Source organism: Barbus barbus, assembly GCF_936440315.1.
Source record: "Barbus barbus genome assembly, chromosome: 21".
Classification (NCBI taxonomy): domain Eukaryota; kingdom Metazoa; phylum Chordata; class Actinopteri; order Cypriniformes; family Cyprinidae; genus Barbus; species Barbus barbus.
Genome location: NC_136749.1, coordinates 15922506 through 15942431, shown reverse-complemented (window position 1 = coordinate 15942431; position 19926 = coordinate 15922506). Strand labels below are relative to the sequence as shown.

Genomic DNA, 19926 nt, shown 5'->3' with positions numbered 1-19926 from the left:
GGGGAATTAGTCTATTTTCTACATTGTCACATGTCCTCCCATCAGATATGAATTCAGTAACCTATTTCAGGGCAAAAGTCTGTATTATAGGTGCAAGTCCACAGTGAGACCAAAGCGCTTGTGCAACCAGTGTGTGTGTGCTAACAAGTGCAACAGCAGTTTCATTTGAAATGTGAACAGTGATTACCGAGTTTGCAATGTAACTAGTAAGGCAGGTTTTTCAGTTTTCTTAAAGTCACACCCCAGTACAGCATTCAGAGCCTGACAGTTCAAAGTAACTTGAGAGAGTCACACACTTAGGTAAGCTGTGGCTTCATCGGACACTATGTTGTGATACACAAACCATACACATTTCTAGGCTATATTTATTATTTATTTATTTATTTATTTAGTCATTTAGCAGACGCTTTTATCCAAAGCGACTTACAAATGAGGACATAAGAAGCAATCAAAACCAACAAAAGAGCAACAACGTGCAAGTGCTATTACAAGTCTTGGTTAGCCTAACGCAGTACAGATAATTATTATTATTATTGTTATTTTTTAATAAAAAGACATAGATAAAATACAATTAGAATATATATAAAGTACTGTTTATGCACTGTAAGGCCTGACTGTGAATTTCCTCAGAAAGCACACATGAAAATAACTGCTTTAAAATTATTTAGTATATCACATATAATCCAATTTTGTCACTTTTAAGTTGACTCAAAATCTGCTTTAGAGGTCCTGTCATAACTTAACATTCCATTAATATTGCAGCAAACTTGCTGAGCAATAGGAACATAAAAAGCTGCACTGGTCACAGCACAAATAAATATATCAAAAATCTGATTTACAATATATTGAAATATAAGCGAATTAGAATGAAAATAATAGGTAATAGGGCCGACTACTGACAAATCCATGCTACAGCGGCATAGCTTCACAAAAGCCCTTTGATGATAAAGAACATCCTTCATTAGTGCTGAGTGGATCTTTGGGACAATAAATGAAGGCTACTGCATATTTTTATCTAATATATCAGGTGATGTAAGCTGGCTTATTGTTATTCATTATTAGGGGTTCAAGCACGAAGTGCTGAAACCCTATTGTAATTGTTAGGATTTTTATTATGATTATTTTTCTGCCGTAAAACAGAATGTGCAAACCAAACCGTAAGGCCTAGAAACTTGAAACTTGGCCAAATGATAGACCTCAATTTGGGGAGAACCTATCAAAGACTCACCCCAATCGGCCCATAGGTGGCGCTACAGCGATCACAAACGCGAAACTACTCATAACTCCTATGCGCTTGTCGTAGACTCAAGTACGTGTCTTATATTGTTGTAATGCCAGAGTTCGTGGCAGCTGCCAGGTCGTTTCTGGCAGCTGCCAGATTTCTCGTGGCAGATGCCATGGTTTTTCTCGCTGTTTTTGCTGTTTGCTCGGTAAAAACTACACTGTTCTCAGTGGCGTGCGGTGGTGTTTTTTGTTGTAGTTGTTGTATTATTATTATAATACATTTTTATGGATCAGCTGCCAGAGTTAGTGCCAAGAGTCACGATCGTTTGTCGCCGTTTATTTTTAAATGAAAGATTTGATTATGCATATTATATACCAGCAAGCTGATGCGATCAGAATATGAACCCAATAAGCTAAATTGCATAAGTATTTTGCCATAAAGAACATACACACAGATAAGGAGTGCCCAGCTGCCGCTAGCCAATACTGTATATGCACACGCGCTCGCACACACAAACATATTTTTTATGTATTTAATGTAACACTAGTTATTAACTAGTAGCTTGCATATTACTATATAAGCTGTTTATTAGTACTCATAAAGTACATACTAATGCCGTATTATACGTGACCGGTCCATATTCTACATCTTACCCTACCTGAACAGTAGGCTAATTAGGAGTTTGAGGCAAAAGTCAATAGTAAGTTAATAGTGAGAAATGGAGACAAATATATAGGAAGTGTGTGTGTATATATATATATATATATAAATAATCATGAGACCATTGTAATTGAGACACTCAAGTTTTTATTGATTTTTTTATTGATCATTGATTGATTTTTTATGACTTATGATGACTTATTCTTCCTCAAATCTGGCGAAGATTTTGTACTTTGATTTATCAATCATTTCTGTGCAGAACACCTCATAATCTTTTTTTTCCAAAAATACAAAAGTGAAAAATTCCACCGGAGAACTTTCATCATGTCACCCATCCAGCTCTGCAATTTGCTTTGGCATGCAATTTGTTCCTCCTTTTCCAGTGAAAGGACACTGGGAAATTGTATTTCTCCATCCCAATTTCTATCTCTGCACCAGTCAGCTGCAGTCCTGGTGTCTCTCACAAAATGTTTTCCTGCTGTGAAAGAAGAAAGTATGGTCAAAATATTTGGTGTTGTGTATATACAAATGTTACAATTAATGCCTCAAACTTGTAGGCCTAGAGCATTTACAGTACATGACATAAATGATATTTTCTAACAATGAATGTTTTCTATAAATATTATAAATACATTACTACCGTTTTTCTTTGTAAAATAACAGTAAAAATTATTTGCAACAAAACTTATGAAAATTACACATTGTTTTGCAACAAATAAAACGTTTTTCTACACTCACCATAGTTTAAGCATGCTATTTGTAGTAAAACTGTGGCTATAGCCTACAAATTGTAATAAAAAACATTTCATTTCACGGTGATCCCACATTTGCCCATTTTAATTTTTAGCTTTTCAAAAATTCTATACTTAATTGAACTGCCCAATTTCCATTCATCACTTTATTAATTTGCATGCATGAAATTAATGTAAAATAACCTGCAAAAATGTACATAACCTCAAAGCCGCAAGGATCATAATTTAAGATACTGAATTTCTGATGTTTGTGTGTTGTACGGCTTCTGTCATCAGTCGTTGCCTGCCATCAGTCAAGGCAAGGGAGGCGGAGACTCTTTAGAGAAAAAAAAATGGATGAGAAAATTATCGATATTACAAAAAATCAATGCAAGTATTACAAAATATGACATTAAAAGCGTAAATGTGACTAGTATGTATAAAGTAATTGTCCAACAGCGACACCCGCTGGTAAAGTTAAAAAGAACAGCTGAACATCAGTTGACAAAAATTTTTTTTGTATTGTTACTACTTTTGTTATTATTTTGGAATAAATGTAAAAATACGTAAAAACACTAACTTATGACATTTATTGGTTTTGATAAACAGAATATTACACAGTGTAAAAATACAAAATATAATTGTATTTGGCCTTTTTAGTGTAATGTTTATTTAAGGGAAATGTGACGACATATACACATACACGAAGCTGGAGGGCTTAGAAAGTGCAAGACAGACTCATATTGAAGTAATAACTTACAAAGTACCAGGAAATCCCTAATATGGACAAAAGCATCCAGCTATCACTGTATGATCTGAATAAAAGGCAGAAACCTTTGGAAACATGAAGGCATTAAACACACGATTGCGACCATATATGGTTTATTTGTACTTTTTTTCAATCATCTCCAGGTGATTTTATGGTAAATTACCAGGTAAGTTTATGAACAATTCAGTGCTACCTGACATAGCATTTATTACCGTACAAAAACTATTGTCTTATATTTGATAAAAATGAATAAAAAAAGTGTTTGTAGTACATTAACAAATCATTTATTGGTTATTGTCCAACAGTGTATCTGATTTCTAAGCCAATTAAAAGAAAGACATAAGAGAAAAAAATAAAGTTTCCTATATTCTTATAAACAGTATCCTATATATATATATATATATATATATATATATATATATATATATATATATATATATATATAAATTTTTGTCCCACTCACTTCTGAAATGTTGGCTACGCACCTGTGTATAGTATACACGTGCATATATACGGTCTATACAGCTAAGCACTCCTTGTGTGTTCTTTATGGGAAAATGCTGTTTGGCTTATTGGGTTCATATTCTGATCGCATCTGCTTGCTGGTATGTAATATGCATCATCAAATCTTTCATTTAAAAATAAAACTGTGTAGTTTACAGCAGAAACGGCGATAAACGATCGTGACTCCTGATACGAACTCTGGCAGCTGATACATAGAAATGTATTATAATAATAAAAACAATCATAATAAATAACACACCTGTGGGAACTTTGCATTATTAAAACACCATCGATCGCCACCATGAACAGTGTAGTTTTAAACAGCACCAAAAACGGCGAGAAAAAACCGTGGCATCTGTCACGAAATCTGGCAGCTGCCACAAAAGACCTGGCAGCTGCCACAAAAAATCTGGCAGCTGCCAGAAAAGACCTGGCACCTGCCGGTGGCATTTGGCGATGCCACCGGAAGTGGCGCTACGACCTGCCACTGCCAGCATTTGCGCTTGCTCTCTCTCACTTCAACACGCTGTAAAGTCCAAGGCGCGTTTAATAGGAGTACAAGGCACGGTGTTGCCAAGTCCGTGATTTCCCTGCGGAATTAGGCTACTTGGACACATGTGCAGCAGGTTAAATCAATCTCCCCGGAACGCGATTTTGACAAAAGAGGAGACTGACAGAGGGGAAAACCTTGGGAAAAACGCTTTTGGGTTAGGTTTGATAAGAAATCGGATGATTTGGTTTTGCAGACCTGGCAACCCTGAAACACTGATAAGGGTTAACGTTGTTTACGAGCGTTTCAGGCATTATGGGGAAGTTAGCAGTTTTCTCGTTAGCTGTTATTGCTCTGGCAGCTTTTGTTGGAGAAAGGCTCGTCGCACTTAGGTTGGTCGATATTTCCCATCGCATTTATATAACGATTGCTTTGAATGTCAGGCTGTTTTTGTTACTAATGCAAACTTTTAAACAGTCATGCAAACGATAATAAATGTTTAAATGTCACCCTCTCCACAGGCGTGTATTGCTTTACTCCAGAGAACTGACCCAAAACTACCTTCCTAACTGCCACCTAATAGAGGGCATAGGCAAGTTAGATGCATTTTAGACGCAGGTGTCACTTGTTGATCTGTTTTAAATAATGTAGTGTGTTTATGTTTCTAACGGTTAAAATAAGGACATTGCATTGATGTTATTTCTTTGTTTTCAACAGAGTATGGAGCTGAAGATATTACCATACTTGACGATGGATTGGCTTTTCTGAGCACTGTATGGCATAAAACTATGACTAAGCATTTTGATTAGTTAATCAGATATATGTCATTATTAATTACAAGGTGTGAGTAGTCCTAGATATATTCAAAATCTATTACCTATGCAGTGCAGAATGAGGCTAGAGTTGAATCAATGCTAATGAGGTCTGTTCAACTGGTAAATACACATGGTCATGGATCAACATCTTTTGTTGACCCTGGAACAACATTACTGTTAAAAAACATAGGCCTAACCCTATCCCCACCCCTAAACTGAACCCTAACCATAATGTATCCCAAAAATCAGAGAGAAATTATAGCTGAATAACAAGGGTGCAGAAGCACCTAACCCTTGTAAGCCTAAAACGGACATTTCCTGTAAATGTATCCCTCATATGTGATTGGTTGATTGTGATGTTGTTCCAGGATCAACAAGGATGTTGAGTCAGGAACATGTACTTGGTGAAATCACGTTCACCAAATGCACACATATTAAGCCAGCAAGTGTAAATAGTGGTAGATACTCAAATGCAAATCGATACAAACAGAAGCTTATTGTATTCATACAAAGCGTAAATTGAAGTGATATTTGTACTAAGGGTAAATTGTCTGAGCAGGTGGACAGAGCGAGTGAAAATAGCCTTTTGCACTTGTTGTCACGCCGTCCTAATGAATTGTGATGAATTAAACACAGGGCTTGAAGTATCCAGGCTTACCATCCTATTCAGATGACCCTGGAAAGATCTACACCCTGAATTTGTTGGATTCTGAACTGAAAATTAAGGCACTGAACATCAAGGGAGACTTTGACAAAGGCTCTTTTAATCCACATGGAATCAGCGTGTACACGGATGACAAAGGTTTGCCATTTTTATGAAATTAACACATTTTTCTAGCATTAATTTCGGTTACATGCAGTTTAGTTTTGATTTTTTTTTTTCAAATATTTCTTGATTCCTTAGATGTTTTAAATGCTCCATGAACAGCTCTATGGAATTTAGACACTTATGAATGTATGACTTCTAAAACTGGATTTTGTAGTAATACGGTTTTGTGTAATGTACTGTAACTACACACAAATATTTTTGCGTTTCCTTGTGAAATGTTAAAACTATGGAAAACTTGCCACCTTGTGGTCAAAGGATATCTTACAATGTCAATTTGATCCTCACTTTTAAATCCTATATGTATACCTTTGATAGAAGTCTAATCAAGTATTAATTCTTCTCTCATTACAGATGGTGCCATATACCTGTTTGTTGTGAATCATCCTCAAGGCAAAAGCCAAGTGGAGATTTTCCGATTTGTTGAGAATGAAAATGCTCTTCAATACATCAAAACCATCAAGCATGAACTCCTGCACAAGTATGTGCTTTATTTTTGAATATTTAAAATATTTTTGTAACTCCTAAACCTGATCAGAAATTAAATTCCAGTTTATTTATGTGCATTTGTTAGTGTGAATGATATAGTCGCTGTGGGGACCGAAAGCTTTTATGCCACCAATGATCATTACTTCATTAATGGGATTCTCAAGCTTGTGGAGCAGGTTCTGTCTTTGCCCTGGTGTGACGTCGTCTACTACAGCCCTCAGACCGTGGCAGTTGTGGCAGGGGGTTTTCCATCTGCCAACGGCATAAATATCTCCCCTGACAAAAGGCAAGTATACTATTAAAGCTCAGTATAATATAGTATTATCAACACATTTTTCATGTCCTCTTGTGTTGTTAATACAAGTAACATATAATTTATTTCAGGCATTTGTATGTGTCAAATATCCTGAAGCACGCAATTAGTGTCATGGAAATACAGAAAAACACTGTATTGTCTCACATAAAGGTAAACACAAAACTTGATATTTGTATCCCATAATAAATATTATGAATTTTAGCTTTATTGGATGTTTTGGCTTTAAATAAACAACCACGAAAGCGCGTTATGTCAGTTTTTTTAGGAGAACACACTGCTAATGTGTTCATATTGCTAATATTACTGCATGGTAAATTTCCTTACCCAGGAGGTTGATGTGGGGTCACTGTGCGACAACATTGAGGTGGACCGTGAATCTGGTGATCTATGGCTGGGCTGCCACCCAAGTGGTCTCAAATTCATGCTTGGTGATCCGAATGATCCGCCGGGCTCTGAGGTGTGTGTGTATTCTGTGCTTGTATGCAGCAAATAGATATTTATTAAAGAATGTGTATTCATTTTATTTGTTGGCAATTTGACATTCCTATTTTTCTCCATTATTTACTGTTTGCTCTCAGCTGTTCAACAATAAAAAGTAAATAATTCCATGTTCTCCTGTAGGTTATCAGGATTGAAAACATTCTCTCTGAAAAGCCCAGGGTGTCTCAGGTATATTCAGATGATGGCAGTGTGATCATTGCTTCTTCGGTGGCAACCCAATATAGAGGAAAGTTGCTCATTGGAACCGTTTATCAGAAAGCTCTGATCTGTGACCTTAAATTGTGAATATACTCACTTACGGGGAAGAATAAATACTGGCTCAAGTATTTGAAAGAATTTGTCTGTCATTTTAAAGGCAACACTAAACAAAGTCAAGGCCTTTTGTAGGCTAAAGTTTGAAAAAATCAATCCAGATTATATAAATTTGGCTTAACAGGCTGATTAGGTTTAATTGGGAATATTTGACTTGGAAAGCGCATATAATTCCAGATATAGGCTTTTTTCAACAAATAAATTAAAGAGTGGACATGCTAATTATATTTGGCTTGTGGATCTCTAAAATGTCAATTAGTGTAAAATGTCAATCAATCAATCAAATTTTATTTATATAGCGCCATACAACAACCTAAAAGGTGCCCAGTGCGCTTTCCAGTATAAAAACAAGAAACACAGTAGACGGCAATAAATAAAAGCACAAATATACATAAAAACAACAATCGAGTCAGTGGCTACATATCAAAAGCTTGTCTGAAAAGATGTGTCTTCAACTGCGATTTAAAAACACACAACTCAGTGATGCTTCGAAGCTGTCCCGGAAGTGCGTTCCACAGCTTTGTCAGAGGTGTAATGCTGTACTTTTTTAAATTAAAAGTTTTCAAATCTCATGAGTTAACATTTCGTTTGGGTAGAGTGAAACTTGTAGTTTTGAGTTCACTTATGATTTGATTTTACAATGGCCTATGACATTGTAATAAGTAATATTTTAATAGTATATTTCAATGAAAACTAATAATTTATGAGTGAACATTACGAACAATATCCTGCAAAATTGATAGTTTGATAGTAACAGATAATACTGTAATGTGTTGAGGTGTTTTGGATGTCTCTCTCTCATGCGTGGCAATGTGGTTGTCACATGTTTTGAAAGAGAAAGGGCATGCAACTAAGCAAGCCAAAGGTCTTTTTCTTAAAGACTAAAATAATCGGTGTTTAAAACCCTTGCTACTAAAGCATTACTAGAAAATCAAATAATTGTAGCCTGTGTGTATATGAGGAACAACAGATTTTGTTGACATTGTAAATAATTTATTAACTGGCACTTTAATGCTGAGTGTGATTTAGTTGATTACTCTGGAATCAATGATTGGCACATTTATTTGAAACAGTTCTGTGAGTTCTGTGTATATGTTCATGACTTAATGTAGCTTCTGATTTTTATTTTACATGATTATGAAACAAATCAATTCTCAGTATTTTATGTTAATTTGCATTTTACTTACATAAAATGTTGTGCCTGATACCAAGTTGTTCATTAAAACCAATGACTGAAAATAAATGTTACTGTGAATGTTTCTTCTTTGTAGAACAGTAAAGTTATGAGGCATTTCAATGAAATAGAAAACTAAGCATCACATCATAGTCATAATCTAGAGGAAAATTTATGATTCTGTCCATACGAGAGAGAAAAAGACTAGACAGGAATAGCAAAAAAGAGGAAAAATGAGCACTCCTTCCTTACAGCTGATTATCAGCATGAGTAAGGGCTTTATTCCAGTCTCAAGTGTGCTGCTGACTGAAATCGTAAACAAAGTCGTAAGTGCTGGGCTCTTTGGGAACAGGAGGAGGGACGTCAGGAATCTGAATGTTTTCGAGGTCCAAAAGGCGAAGTTTCAGCTCCATAGTAACCAGAGTGTCCATATCTGATTTTGTGAGCTCACTTGTCATCTCTTTTCCCAAAAGAGCATTCAAGCCATCAGTCCAAATGCAGTACTAGTAAAAAATAAAAAAGTAAGAGAGTATTATTAAGGATGATACATGAATTCAAGCAGTGCATGAGTGATAAAACAACTGATATCACAGTATTAAAGAAATGCTCTTAATGCTGTGTGATATAGGCCTACTCACTTCATGCTTGTCCGGAGCAATGAAGTTCAGATAATCATCAGAGTTATGAAGAATGGAAAAAGTCAGCTCCAGCAGCTCCTGAAAAGCAGACAAAGAATAATAATCTCCAAGCCCAGAGTACCTGACCTCACTTCCTCTCCCACAACTCCCACAACTTGGTGCCTTTGCACAACAGATGGCTTCTGTCACCGCTACAACCTCCTCCCAAAGTCACCCAGCTGGAGTGCTGAGTTTCCAACAAGGTCAATTTAGAACTATAGAAATATGCCTAAGTCTTCAGCGAGGACTATCCTTTCATTTATTACAAATTTATCTTTAACATGAATTATAATGACAAAAACCTGCTTCATTAAAAAAAAAAAAAAAAAAAAGCCAGCAGACATCCCTGAAAATAAAACACTTGCACATGTTGATTCATTCACCGCCCTGGATACGTCAGACTCAAACCTATTTATATTTTTGAAATGTTTCATTAAAAGAACCGATTCATACGACTCAATTTTTGGAGAGAATTCAACAGTATTTGACAGGTTGTATGTTTTTTAACCCACTTAAAAGAACCTGTTCATTTGAGTCAGTTGTTCGTGAATCGGACTAGGCTGGTCATGATTGTTTTTGCTTACGGTCCGTGTACTCAGAAGTTATATTTTATTGCTATAAAGCAGACTGAAAACTTCAACAATTCAGGTAAAATATGATTTATTTGACCGTGACTTTAGTTGTGTCCGCTTTTCTCTTCTAATGCCCTAACACGGCAGATCTGTCGCCAATACATAAACATACACACAGAATACATCAACAGCACTTTAGTTACGTTACGTTGAACGTAATATATGTATGTATGTGTGTGCAAATTCTACCGACAAGAGATTCTATCTCATATCATTACCTTATTGCCTACTGTTTGCTTTGACTATAAACAACAACTCAGCTTTAACTATAAACATCTTCATTCTTCTATTTTGAAAGTCCAAAAAGACACCTGTCCTGTTGACATCGATGCTCAGGGGACATTCATACAAAACACGTTTTTGTTTAAAATGGACTTCATTAGTCCTTTATCCACATCTAACCACTAGATGGCGTCAGTTTGACTTCATTGGCATTGCTGTATTAATTGCTAATTGTTTTCAGTTGTTGATGTACCTGTTTGAGGCCACTGTTGTACTCTTGCATTGTTCTGTCTAGAGGTGGTTGTTGAGGTTTTAGACTAGTTGTCAACTTGAGTTGAAGCATGTAATTTGTTTCTGCAATATTCTTTAGTAAAATCAGCCTGCCTTGCATACTCTGAGTTTGGATCCTCTAGTCTACACCTTGTCTTGTCCTGTCTGGTGAGTTTAGTTGCAATAATGAATTCTTACCTTATTCTTAAGTGCTCCTTTTTCCCTCATGTGTGGGCAGTCTTTACCCGTGACCACTGCTTTGATATCTGCTACTGTCACTAGAAGTAGAAAAAAATGTTATAAAGCAAATTTAGAGCAGTATAAATCATGTTCTACTTTACTATGAGCATCTAAAATAAGCATGTTTAGCGCTAGCTTTGTCCAAGCTTGTGGTTCAGTATGGCATCAACAATCAATGTGATTTAATAACACAAGCCGTTATAGATAAAACCCCCAGTAATTTTCATTTACATTGTCACTTATAATCAAAAATGTGTGTTGCTCACCTTTCTCCTGGAGAGAGTCATGTGATATTTGTCCTTGTGAGAACTCCTCTATATCTCCATAGTGTAACACTTTGTGGTTTGGTGATAGACGGCAATACCAGAACTTGTCTAGAGGAGATGATGAGAGATGGATGCAGATAAGAATATTTATGTTATGTACTGACTGTTTTCTTGCATCTTGCTTTTTACTGTCCTCATAATGATCCAGTTTTTTTCACTAGCAGGTCAACAGCTCTGTAAATGAAAATCAGATTTTAATTAAAGCAGCAGTGACCTGAGAAAATCACTTTTGATTAAAAGCCTCATTAAGTCTGTGCTTGTGACTAACTGGCTGCCCTTTCATGCTGAATACTTGATGAATATTTCATATCAATAGGTTTTGAAATAAACATGATTAGAAAAGATATAGATTTCTCTTTTTTTTATATATATATATATATATATATATATATATATATATATATATATATATATATAAAAAAACACACACAGACAATGCAGCATTTGTATCTAGGCTGATGTTGTGTGTCCCAAATACAGAATGAGATTATCTTTTTAATATATTGATATACTTAAGTTGTGTTTTAATATAATGCAGTATCAAGCAGACCAAGCATTAAGATAAGGTACTCAGGGGAACCTATAAGCCTGTGATGCACTATATTTGAGTAGATTATTGAAAATGTGCATAATATGAATAGACATTAAGCCATAGGAATAGTTCAAATACAGTGTCTTCCTTCAACGTATAGTCGATATCAATTAATTTGATGTGATGTTTTCATAAATATTACATCTATGCAACTGTGATCAGATCCATCAAATGACTTTTCTGAAATTGGTTGCGAATCTGTCATGTATAAATGAGTTTACCAGTGCACATGTAATTGTATCCTGATTTGAAATGAGTAACTGACCTTGTCTGCGACGAGCACTGATCTTCCTAAAGCATGTGCCCTCACGCAGGCGGTTCAACCTCTGCTGTTTAATCAGCTCGATCACCTCTGGCTGGAGCTTCTCTCGGAGTTCTCTTTAGAAATTGAAATCAGACACCTTGAACCAGCAGCAAACCAGTGGCTTATCATACCATCATTAAGAATGCACTCTTTCTTTTAAAAAAACATAAGCAGCAGAATTAAAAGTTTTGAGACACAATTTCAAAGTCACAATGAGATCAAAAGTGCCAATTTGTTTTTTTTTTTGTTTTTTTTTGAATATTGCATTGTTTGTGAATGATTTATCCATGCACATCATTTTGAAAAATGTATACTAATGACTTCACAATTCACAAGTTTATATCTCACAATTAGGCTTTTTCTTGCAATTCTGAGGACAATTTATGAGAATTGTGATACAAACTCAGAATTCTATTTTAATTTTCTCTGAATTGAGTTCACTTTACATCTTATTTTTTTTCCTGCCATAGAATAAAAATAAAAAAGCTAATTGTGACCTCACATTCTTGAATTTTTTTTTTTCCAATTGCGAGTTTATATCTCCCAATTCTGACTTTTATTCTTAGAATTGTGTGAAAAATTCATAATTGTGAGGAAAGAAGTCACTTACAGTTATTTATTTATTTATTTATTTAGACAAAAAAGGCCTTTCATACGTTTCACTCTATACAGAGGGCTGCACAATTTGGGAGAGAAATATTAGAGCTGCACAATTTAGTGCATTTATCAATATGACTATTAAATAATAGTAATACACATTTTTGTGAGATCTCATTTTGACTCTCGTTAATTTTAAGAATTGTGAGAATAATAGTGAGTGTATTATTGTTTAAAAAATAACAGGAACAATATTATTGTAAAATAATGAGTAGTTAAAAATCTTTATACAACTATAAAACTACAATAATATTTATGCGTGTCTTAATCTTTTTCACATTTTAAACCATCAAATTTAATTTCACAGAAAACTGCGTGGAGCCCTTAAAGCTTCTCTCTTGTTAAGCGCTTCTCATTACAAGTATGGGAAGTATTCCCTAATGCACGTTAAAATGACCCAAACTCAGAGCAAGTGCTGATCCATACAAACTTCATCTGTGCATTTACTATGAATCGAGATGCTGCAAACACCTGCAGATCATGAGCTGCTCGTATGTAAGAAAACACCGTGCCACGCTTCACTCTGAAACACACAGCGCATACTTTTCATTAAATTGCAGCATTTGAGATGGGATAATTTCACTAATCTCGATTTCAGTTTTATTTAAATTCTAAGACCATTGCAGCTTCCGTTTAATGCTGACTTTAAATGTTGTTTTTTTTGTTTTTTTTAATGCGGCACAGGGTTTTTAAAAAGCAAAAATGAAAAGCTGCATGAAACAGAGTGGTGTTTTAGGGAAAAAACACCATTAAAAGGATTACAATGAAATGGAAAAAAAAAGCAGTTTTGGATATGGTGGCTGGTCCATTAGTTAATGGCCACCTAAGATGCATTTAGCAGAGTATACACTTAAGGAAAATTAATTATGAACCAAACAAGAAGCTGATGTCTGACAGGACATTTGTAACCAGCAGTGTATTGCTTTATGAGGTCTGAATGTGGTTTCTAGACTATAAGAGGTACTTACAACATTGGGCGTGATTTGGGGTCATCCTGGCTCAACATCTCTGACGTCAGCAAGGGCCTGTGAGGCCTGGAACTGTCCACTCTGTTAAACTGCAATGTGACACTTTGGATGGCATACCTGTTTTGTTTTTTCTCTGCCTAAAGAGGTGGAGACATAGCCCTTCAAATAATTGAATCAACACATCTTTTTGCTTTATTCATGACTTGATTTTCATTGGCTTGAAGGGCTGGAGGCTTCACCAGATGTCATTCTAGTTCACTCTGTTGAAGAGTGTTTTGTGATTTAACATCATTTGCTCTTGGCTACACTGCAGTTTATTCAGTCTGAGTCTTCTCTTATGTAGTACTTTATCTGGGTGGCTTAATGGAGTTTTTCTTTATCTCAGACCATGCATGCGTTCGTGTGACCGTTGGGTACGGGCCTGGCACAGTGCTGGGGTCTGGCAGAGGGAACTGAGGAGCTCTATGGGGATTTAGACCCTGTCAGTCTAATCTCCAACAGTGCTGTGACACAGTCAGAGCCTGGGGAGAAACATGCTGACATTGTGCACTGAAGAGAGTGGGCCTGCTAATGTCCGTATAGAGGACACATCGGTTATGGTTAGTTGCTCGGTTGCCATGTGTTTTGTCTTATTGTACTGTACGAAATATTTCCATCATGATACAGCATCTGTTTCTGTCTATGTAAATCTTCACGATTTCTACTCGGTTTGAGATTTTCTTCATCAATAAGTAAATTCATGGTGGTCAAAATTCATGGTTTTAGCTTTCACCATTATGACTTTTTAAAATGAAAAGTGAGTTTTATTCTTCGTAGTGTATGAGAAAATGTGTTTTTAATAATTGACACTTAATTGTCTACTTGAGTATTTGGATGGCACTCTGGAAAAACATTTCATGACTCAAGAATCAGTATCTGTAAACCGGGTTACAGGAGGGAAATATCGTTGGGCACTTAAAAAGAGACCAAGTTGAATAAGTGTCTTAAGAACATTCGAGTTTGAATATACCAAATTTGCTGTGTAGAAGAATTAATTCTAATATATATATACTTTTCTGGAAATACAACAATACAGTAAATAAATGGGCCAATTTACATGTGACCTTGGACCACAAAACCAGTCATAAGCAGCACGGGTATATTTGTAGCAATAGCCAACAATTCATTGTACGGCTCAAAATGATACATTTTTCTTTTATGCCAAAAATCATTAGGATATTACACTCTAAAAAATACTGGGTTAAATACAACCCAGCGCTGGGTAAAATATGGACGAACCCAGCAATTGGGTTGTTTAGACCCAGCGGTTGGGTTAAACATTTAACCCAGGCTTTCCTGTAGCTCAAATAGTAGAGCATGGCGCTAGCAACGCCAAGGTCATGGGTTCGTTTCCCAGGGAAAGCAAGAGCTGATAAAATGTAAAAAAAAAAAAAAATCTGTAACTTGTATGCAATGTAAGTCGCTTTGGATAAAAGCGTCTGCTAAATGCGTAAATGTAAATGTAACCCAACTGTTGGTTGAAAACAACCCAGTATGTGTTCTGTCCAATATTTACCCAGCACTGAGTTGTATTTAACCCAGCATTTTTTAGTGTAAGTAAAGATTATGTTCCATGAAGATATTTTGTAAATTTCATACCGTAAGTAAATCAAAACTTAGTTTTTGAACTTCATTTTGGGCAACTGTAGTGTTTATTTATTTATTTATTTTTTGCACCCTCAGATTCCAGATTTGCAAATAGTTGTATCTCAGCTAAATATTGTCCTATCCTAACAATCCATACATCAATATAAACAATAATAAACAAGCTTTCCATTGATGTATTAATATCAATTTATTAAAAAATGGACCCTTATGACTTGTTTTGTGGTCCAGGGTCACATTTGTAAATATTCAATACAGAGTATATCAGGATGTTTTTTCCTGTATAAGGACAGATTTAAAAAAAAAAAAAAATTCATTATTAATTATTATTATTATTATTATTATTATTACTACTACTACTACTAAAATTAACTAAATAAACAATAATTGTATTATCATAATTATTTATTAATTTTGAATACTAGTCAATAAATTAATGTTGGCGCATCTCAGGGTCCCTCGGGAAGTTACTCATGTTTTATCGCAAGATCATGTAATTATTTACTTATTATTTGGATCAAGTAAGGCAATTATTAATTGTATGATATCAAATTTTATGACAATTAAATATTCTGACTTTTTTCATCATGCTTCAGATTTGTTTCATTATACAGCCTGTAAAGACAAACAGATGAGTCTTCTAAATGGTAAAAATATTTACATATAACAGCGTTATTAGTCACCAGTATTTAAATAAAATGATAATGGAGCCTATAATATTATCAAGCAATGAGCAATAATTCACACCCTCCCAGTGACAAAGCAAAAGACTATTGAAGACATGAGCATTAAATAGACCCCCTTCACTAAAAAGCAGGGAGTCCTTAAATTGGAGTAATAATCAGAAATTGTTTATATTCCAACACACACACAAAGCACATAATTTTAGGGGTTTGTCTAGTAAAGCTCAGACCTGATCTATTTATAAGGATACTATCCTTGTCCTGTGATGCATTCCAAAAACATGAATTGACTGTACAGTACTTTAAAAGAAGTATTATTTTAAGTAGATCTGTCAACCAACTCTATTCTAATCTGCTGTATATGATCATGCAGTGTTAGCAGTGACAAAACAATAACAAAACATCACCCAATCATTCAGTTTTTCGACTACTCGTGTGATTCGCAGGTGTGAGTGGAGTCAGTTAAGATTAAATACGGTCATTGAAAGGCTTTCTGTACTTACATGTCAAAGCCATGTCCAGTGTGTCAGTGCTGCAACTGCATGTGTATATAGAAAAGGACTGAACCATAAACCCTGTTAGCTGGTCACAGTGTCAATGGGGCAAGAGCGAAATAACGCAGGCAACAACAGATGCTCCTACAGCCAGATTAGTTCCCTCAAAAGGAGAAGATCCCCTCTGCTTGTGGGTATGAGAATGAGGACAAACAAAGTAGTAGAACCCAATGTAGTATTTCCCATTGACTCCTCACTGAAAGAAAGACACTGTTCTGAATCATAAGAATGCTGCTTTGCTTATGTTTATATGAGCGAACCGCACCGATTGGACAGATGCCTTTGTGGTGCCAGCCAATGAACAGCTGGCTATGGTCACATGGGAAGATCACAGAGGGAGAGCATGAGCAGGTTGGATGGGGGATGGGGGAGGACAGGACCAAAAGATAATGACTTAGAATGTCTGACTACTTTCAGAGGGCTTGTGCTGCTGGATATCGGGAGCACCGTCGGATACTAATAGCCATGATGAGTCTATGACATTTATTGTGAAAAATAAAAGATGTGACAAAGTGTGGAAACGCTGAGATCCAGTTGCATCATTCTCCCTCAAAGCAAAAGCCAGGGGTGTAGTCATTAGAATTCTGTTGTCATGGAAACCGGTTCAGTGTGGGCTGTCGGACTGGTGGCGGGAATCTGTCTACCCCTGCCTTACACAATAAAAGCCTCGCAGCATCTTCCTCTTACACTACGCTCCCATCTTCTGTCTTCTTGACATGCAGTACGTGAGCGAGTTTGACAAGGCCACATCAGATCTGTGAGCGGAGATGCTGTGATTCATGGACTGCATCGAGTATATGTTGGTATGAGGGCAGATTAGAATTTCAAATGGTTTTGGTTAAGATAAAGGTTAGTCACCAGGTAAGGGATGAGCCGTAGGGTTTGTTTGAATACAGAATTTGGCGTTTCTTTTCCTCTGCATTTTATGATGCAGCCTGGTTTATGTTCAAGCAGTTGATTGGAATATCAATTGCTTTGACTTTCTGGAAATGAAAACTGTCATGTACTCACCCTCATGTGGTTCTAAACCTGTATGATTGACTTTCTTCTGTGGAACACAAACGGAGATGTTAAGTAGTATGTTCACGCTGCTCTTTTCTGTACAGTGAAAACATACAATAATCAAGGGATGCATTTGGGATCCAGATTTTACCAAAAAGCCCCAATGTAGTCTATAAACCCTATGATATGCTCCAAATGTTTCAGTTAACTTGGAATACAGCTTTTGGGGTTTTAATATTTAGGGCTTTTTACTATCTATTCTACACTATTATATATATATATATATATATATTTTTTTGACCGGTCTCATGCTCAGCAAGGATATATTAATTTGATCTAAATTCAGTAATATTGTCACATCAGTAATCATATTAGAATTCAAATATCAGTTAGTGCTGGGCGGTTTGACCTAAAAATCTGTATCACTTTTTTTAGGATTCTGTCGTTTTTACAGTTTGACGTTTTTTTCCCTGACTGTGCCTTTATATGAATTTGATTGTATGAAACAGTTGCAGAACCACTGCAATTTTAATCTCGATCTAAAAAAAAAAAAAGCTACAGAAGCTACAAAAAAGCTACCTTTTTCTTCAACGCGGAAGCAAGCCTATGGGCAAGACTTCCGGTTCATTAGCCGCTATAGAGAAATAACGAAAAGAATAACAAACGTGCAGTAAATGGCAAAACTGTTTGCACTACAAACCAGTGTGTTCATAATTAAGATAATACATTAAAATAATATGGTAAGACACAATATAACTCAATATAAAGCAGAAAAATGGACTGTTTTGTACAGCTAAAAATAGCTGGATGCAGATGAGACCGGAAGCTAGAACCATAGATTTTGGCCACGCCCATTTTTACAAGAAGAAAAAGGTGGATAGCATGAACAGTTTTTGTAAATTTGTTTAAATTCTGACATTATACAAAAACAGAATGGTCTGACATTAGCTTTGTGATATTATGCTACATAAACATCTGAACAAAATAAATGGGCTGAATAAGATGCAAATTCATTCACTGAAAGCAGGTGAAGTTTATGGAACAGCTGCAATATAGCGTTTCCTTGGATGTAAGATGAAAAAATACTAAACTTTTCTGAAGACTCAGTTCCCCTCAATTCACATAAACCCCTCACCCCCACTTTGCGTCCGTCTTTAGCTTTAGAATTAGTAACAGTGATCTTTTCTCAATTGACGACGCTGTGTACTGGTGTGTTCAAGTCATGTCGGATAGATTGTATTTAGGAGTTGAACGCACTTAAACGGCAGAGGGAAACTAAATTTTCTTTAAGCCCTGAATTTCGGAGTTGGGGGTGAAAACATGTTGGATGCAGTACAGCCAAAGACTATAAATATGTAGTGACTGTATTTACGGTAAATTTGTTGAAATTAATAAAATAATATCTTTTTTTGTCATGTACAATAAGGCTATAAAAGTTACATATACAAAATATTGTATAATTAATGATTCAGTTTACATCAACATAAATTGAATAAAAACTGAAAAAAACAAACACGATGCCCATTTTTATTCAACATTTTGTAGATGTAGAGTAGTAAAAAAAAAAAAACGTTTTTATCAATCCTCAGCTTTTGAATGGAAGTGTGTATATAATGCATAAAGCAATAAACCTATGTTTAAATTGGTTTTAAAATATCTAGCAAGAAGCATCGCATAAAACTTTCACAATCTGAATGAGAGAATCCTAAATTATATGCCAAGCTGATTCTAGTCCAAGAAGGGGGTGAAAAACTCACCAATTTGCAGTGTGCTGTACTGATGTATCTACCATTCAGTTTGATATTTCTCTGCAGTGTCAGCATGTTTAATGCCAAGAAACCACCAGAGCTACACTGTTTTTCCTTTCTTTGCTTTAATAAATGTCACAGCACTGCAACACAGGTGGTGGATTCAATTCCTCAAAAAAACAAAAAACTGTCTGTTTCCGTTTGAAGGCCACAATATCGTGTTCATGAGCACTTCTCCATGACGACCTGAATTAAACTTGCCAATAAGGTTTTGAAATGGGACCACAAGACAACACACAGATTTTGAGATATGCCTAACAGCAGAGCTCCACAGATTTATGTAAATGTAAAGCCAGTAGTAAGTTATAAACATTGAAGAAGTCCTCACGGTAAATAGGCCTACAAAATATATTTTTTTTATTATTATTTTAATATAATATAAATTCAGCTTTTGATATCTGAACTTACTCATAGCGCATAAAACTAGTCAAGATTACTTTTTGATACATATTTAATAAACTGGTATAGATTTCTATTTGTTCTAAGCAAAAAGTTAGAGAATATGCACAGCATGATATTCATAACCAAAATATTA

The 19926-nt window shown here is 35.4% G+C and overlaps 2 protein-coding genes across 5 annotated transcripts; one reads left to right on the top strand and one right to left on the bottom strand.

Annotated features, from left to right (window-relative positions):
- The first annotated feature begins 4353 nt into the window (after positions 1–4353).
- Positions 4354–8898, top strand: LOC306887097 (serum paraoxonase/arylesterase 2-like). The gene is made up of 9 exons (XM_079444604.1): positions 4354–4771; positions 4901–4971; positions 5097–5152; positions 5831–5996; positions 6375–6501; positions 6595–6795; positions 6894–6975; positions 7154–7282; positions 7447–8898. The coding sequence occupies exons 1-9, from the start codon at positions 4695–4697 to the stop codon at positions 7609–7611; spliced, it is 1074 nt and encodes a 357-aa protein (XP_079300730.1). The 5' UTR covers positions 4354–4694; the 3' UTR covers positions 7612–8898.
- LOC306887098 (engulfment and cell motility protein 1) lies at positions 8740–19435 on the bottom strand. Of its 4 annotated transcripts, none has more exons than XM_079444605.1 (8): positions 19341–19435; positions 17593–17629; positions 13701–13837; positions 12037–12149; positions 11120–11227; positions 10812–10891; positions 9451–9528; positions 8740–9315 (listed from the first exon to the last, which is right to left on the bottom strand). In XM_079444605.1, the coding sequence occupies exons 2-8, from the start codon at positions 17596–17598 to the stop codon at positions 9103–9105; spliced, it is 735 nt and encodes a 244-aa protein (XP_079300731.1). In that variant the 5' UTR covers positions 17599–17629; positions 19341–19435; the 3' UTR covers positions 8740–9102. The 4 variants fall into 4 exon arrangements, with proteins under 4 accessions (XP_079300731.1, XP_079300734.1, XP_079300732.1 ...); XM_079444608.1 differs by lacking the exons at positions 17593–17629; positions 19341–19435 and adding exons at positions 13204–13255; positions 16531–16803; XM_079444606.1 differs by lacking the exons at positions 17593–17629; positions 19341–19435 and adding an exon at positions 16531–16834.
- Between the last annotated feature and the right edge of the window lie 491 nt (positions 19436–19926).

Coding starts and splice junctions, on each gene's coding strand:
- LOC306887098 (XM_079444605.1), bottom strand. Junction 9,529..10,811: donor AAGGAGCACTTAAGAATAAG/GTAAGAATTCAT, acceptor TCTGCTTTTCAG/GAGCTGCTGGAGCTGACTTT. Junction 9,316..9,450: donor TTGCTCCGGACAAGCATGAA/GTGAGTAGGCCT, acceptor ATTTTTTACTAG/TACTGCATTTGGACTGATGG.
- LOC306887097 (XM_079444604.1), top strand. CDS start 4,695: ATGGGGAAGTTAGCAGTTTTCTCGTTAGCTGTTATTGCTCTGGCAGCT. Junction 5,997..6,374: donor CGTGTACACGGATGACAAAG/GTTTGCCATTTT, acceptor CTCTCATTACAG/ATGGTGCCATATACCTGTTT. Junction 7,283..7,446: donor ATGATCCGCCGGGCTCTGAG/GTGTGTGTGTAT, acceptor GTTCTCCTGTAG/GTTATCAGGATTGAAAACAT.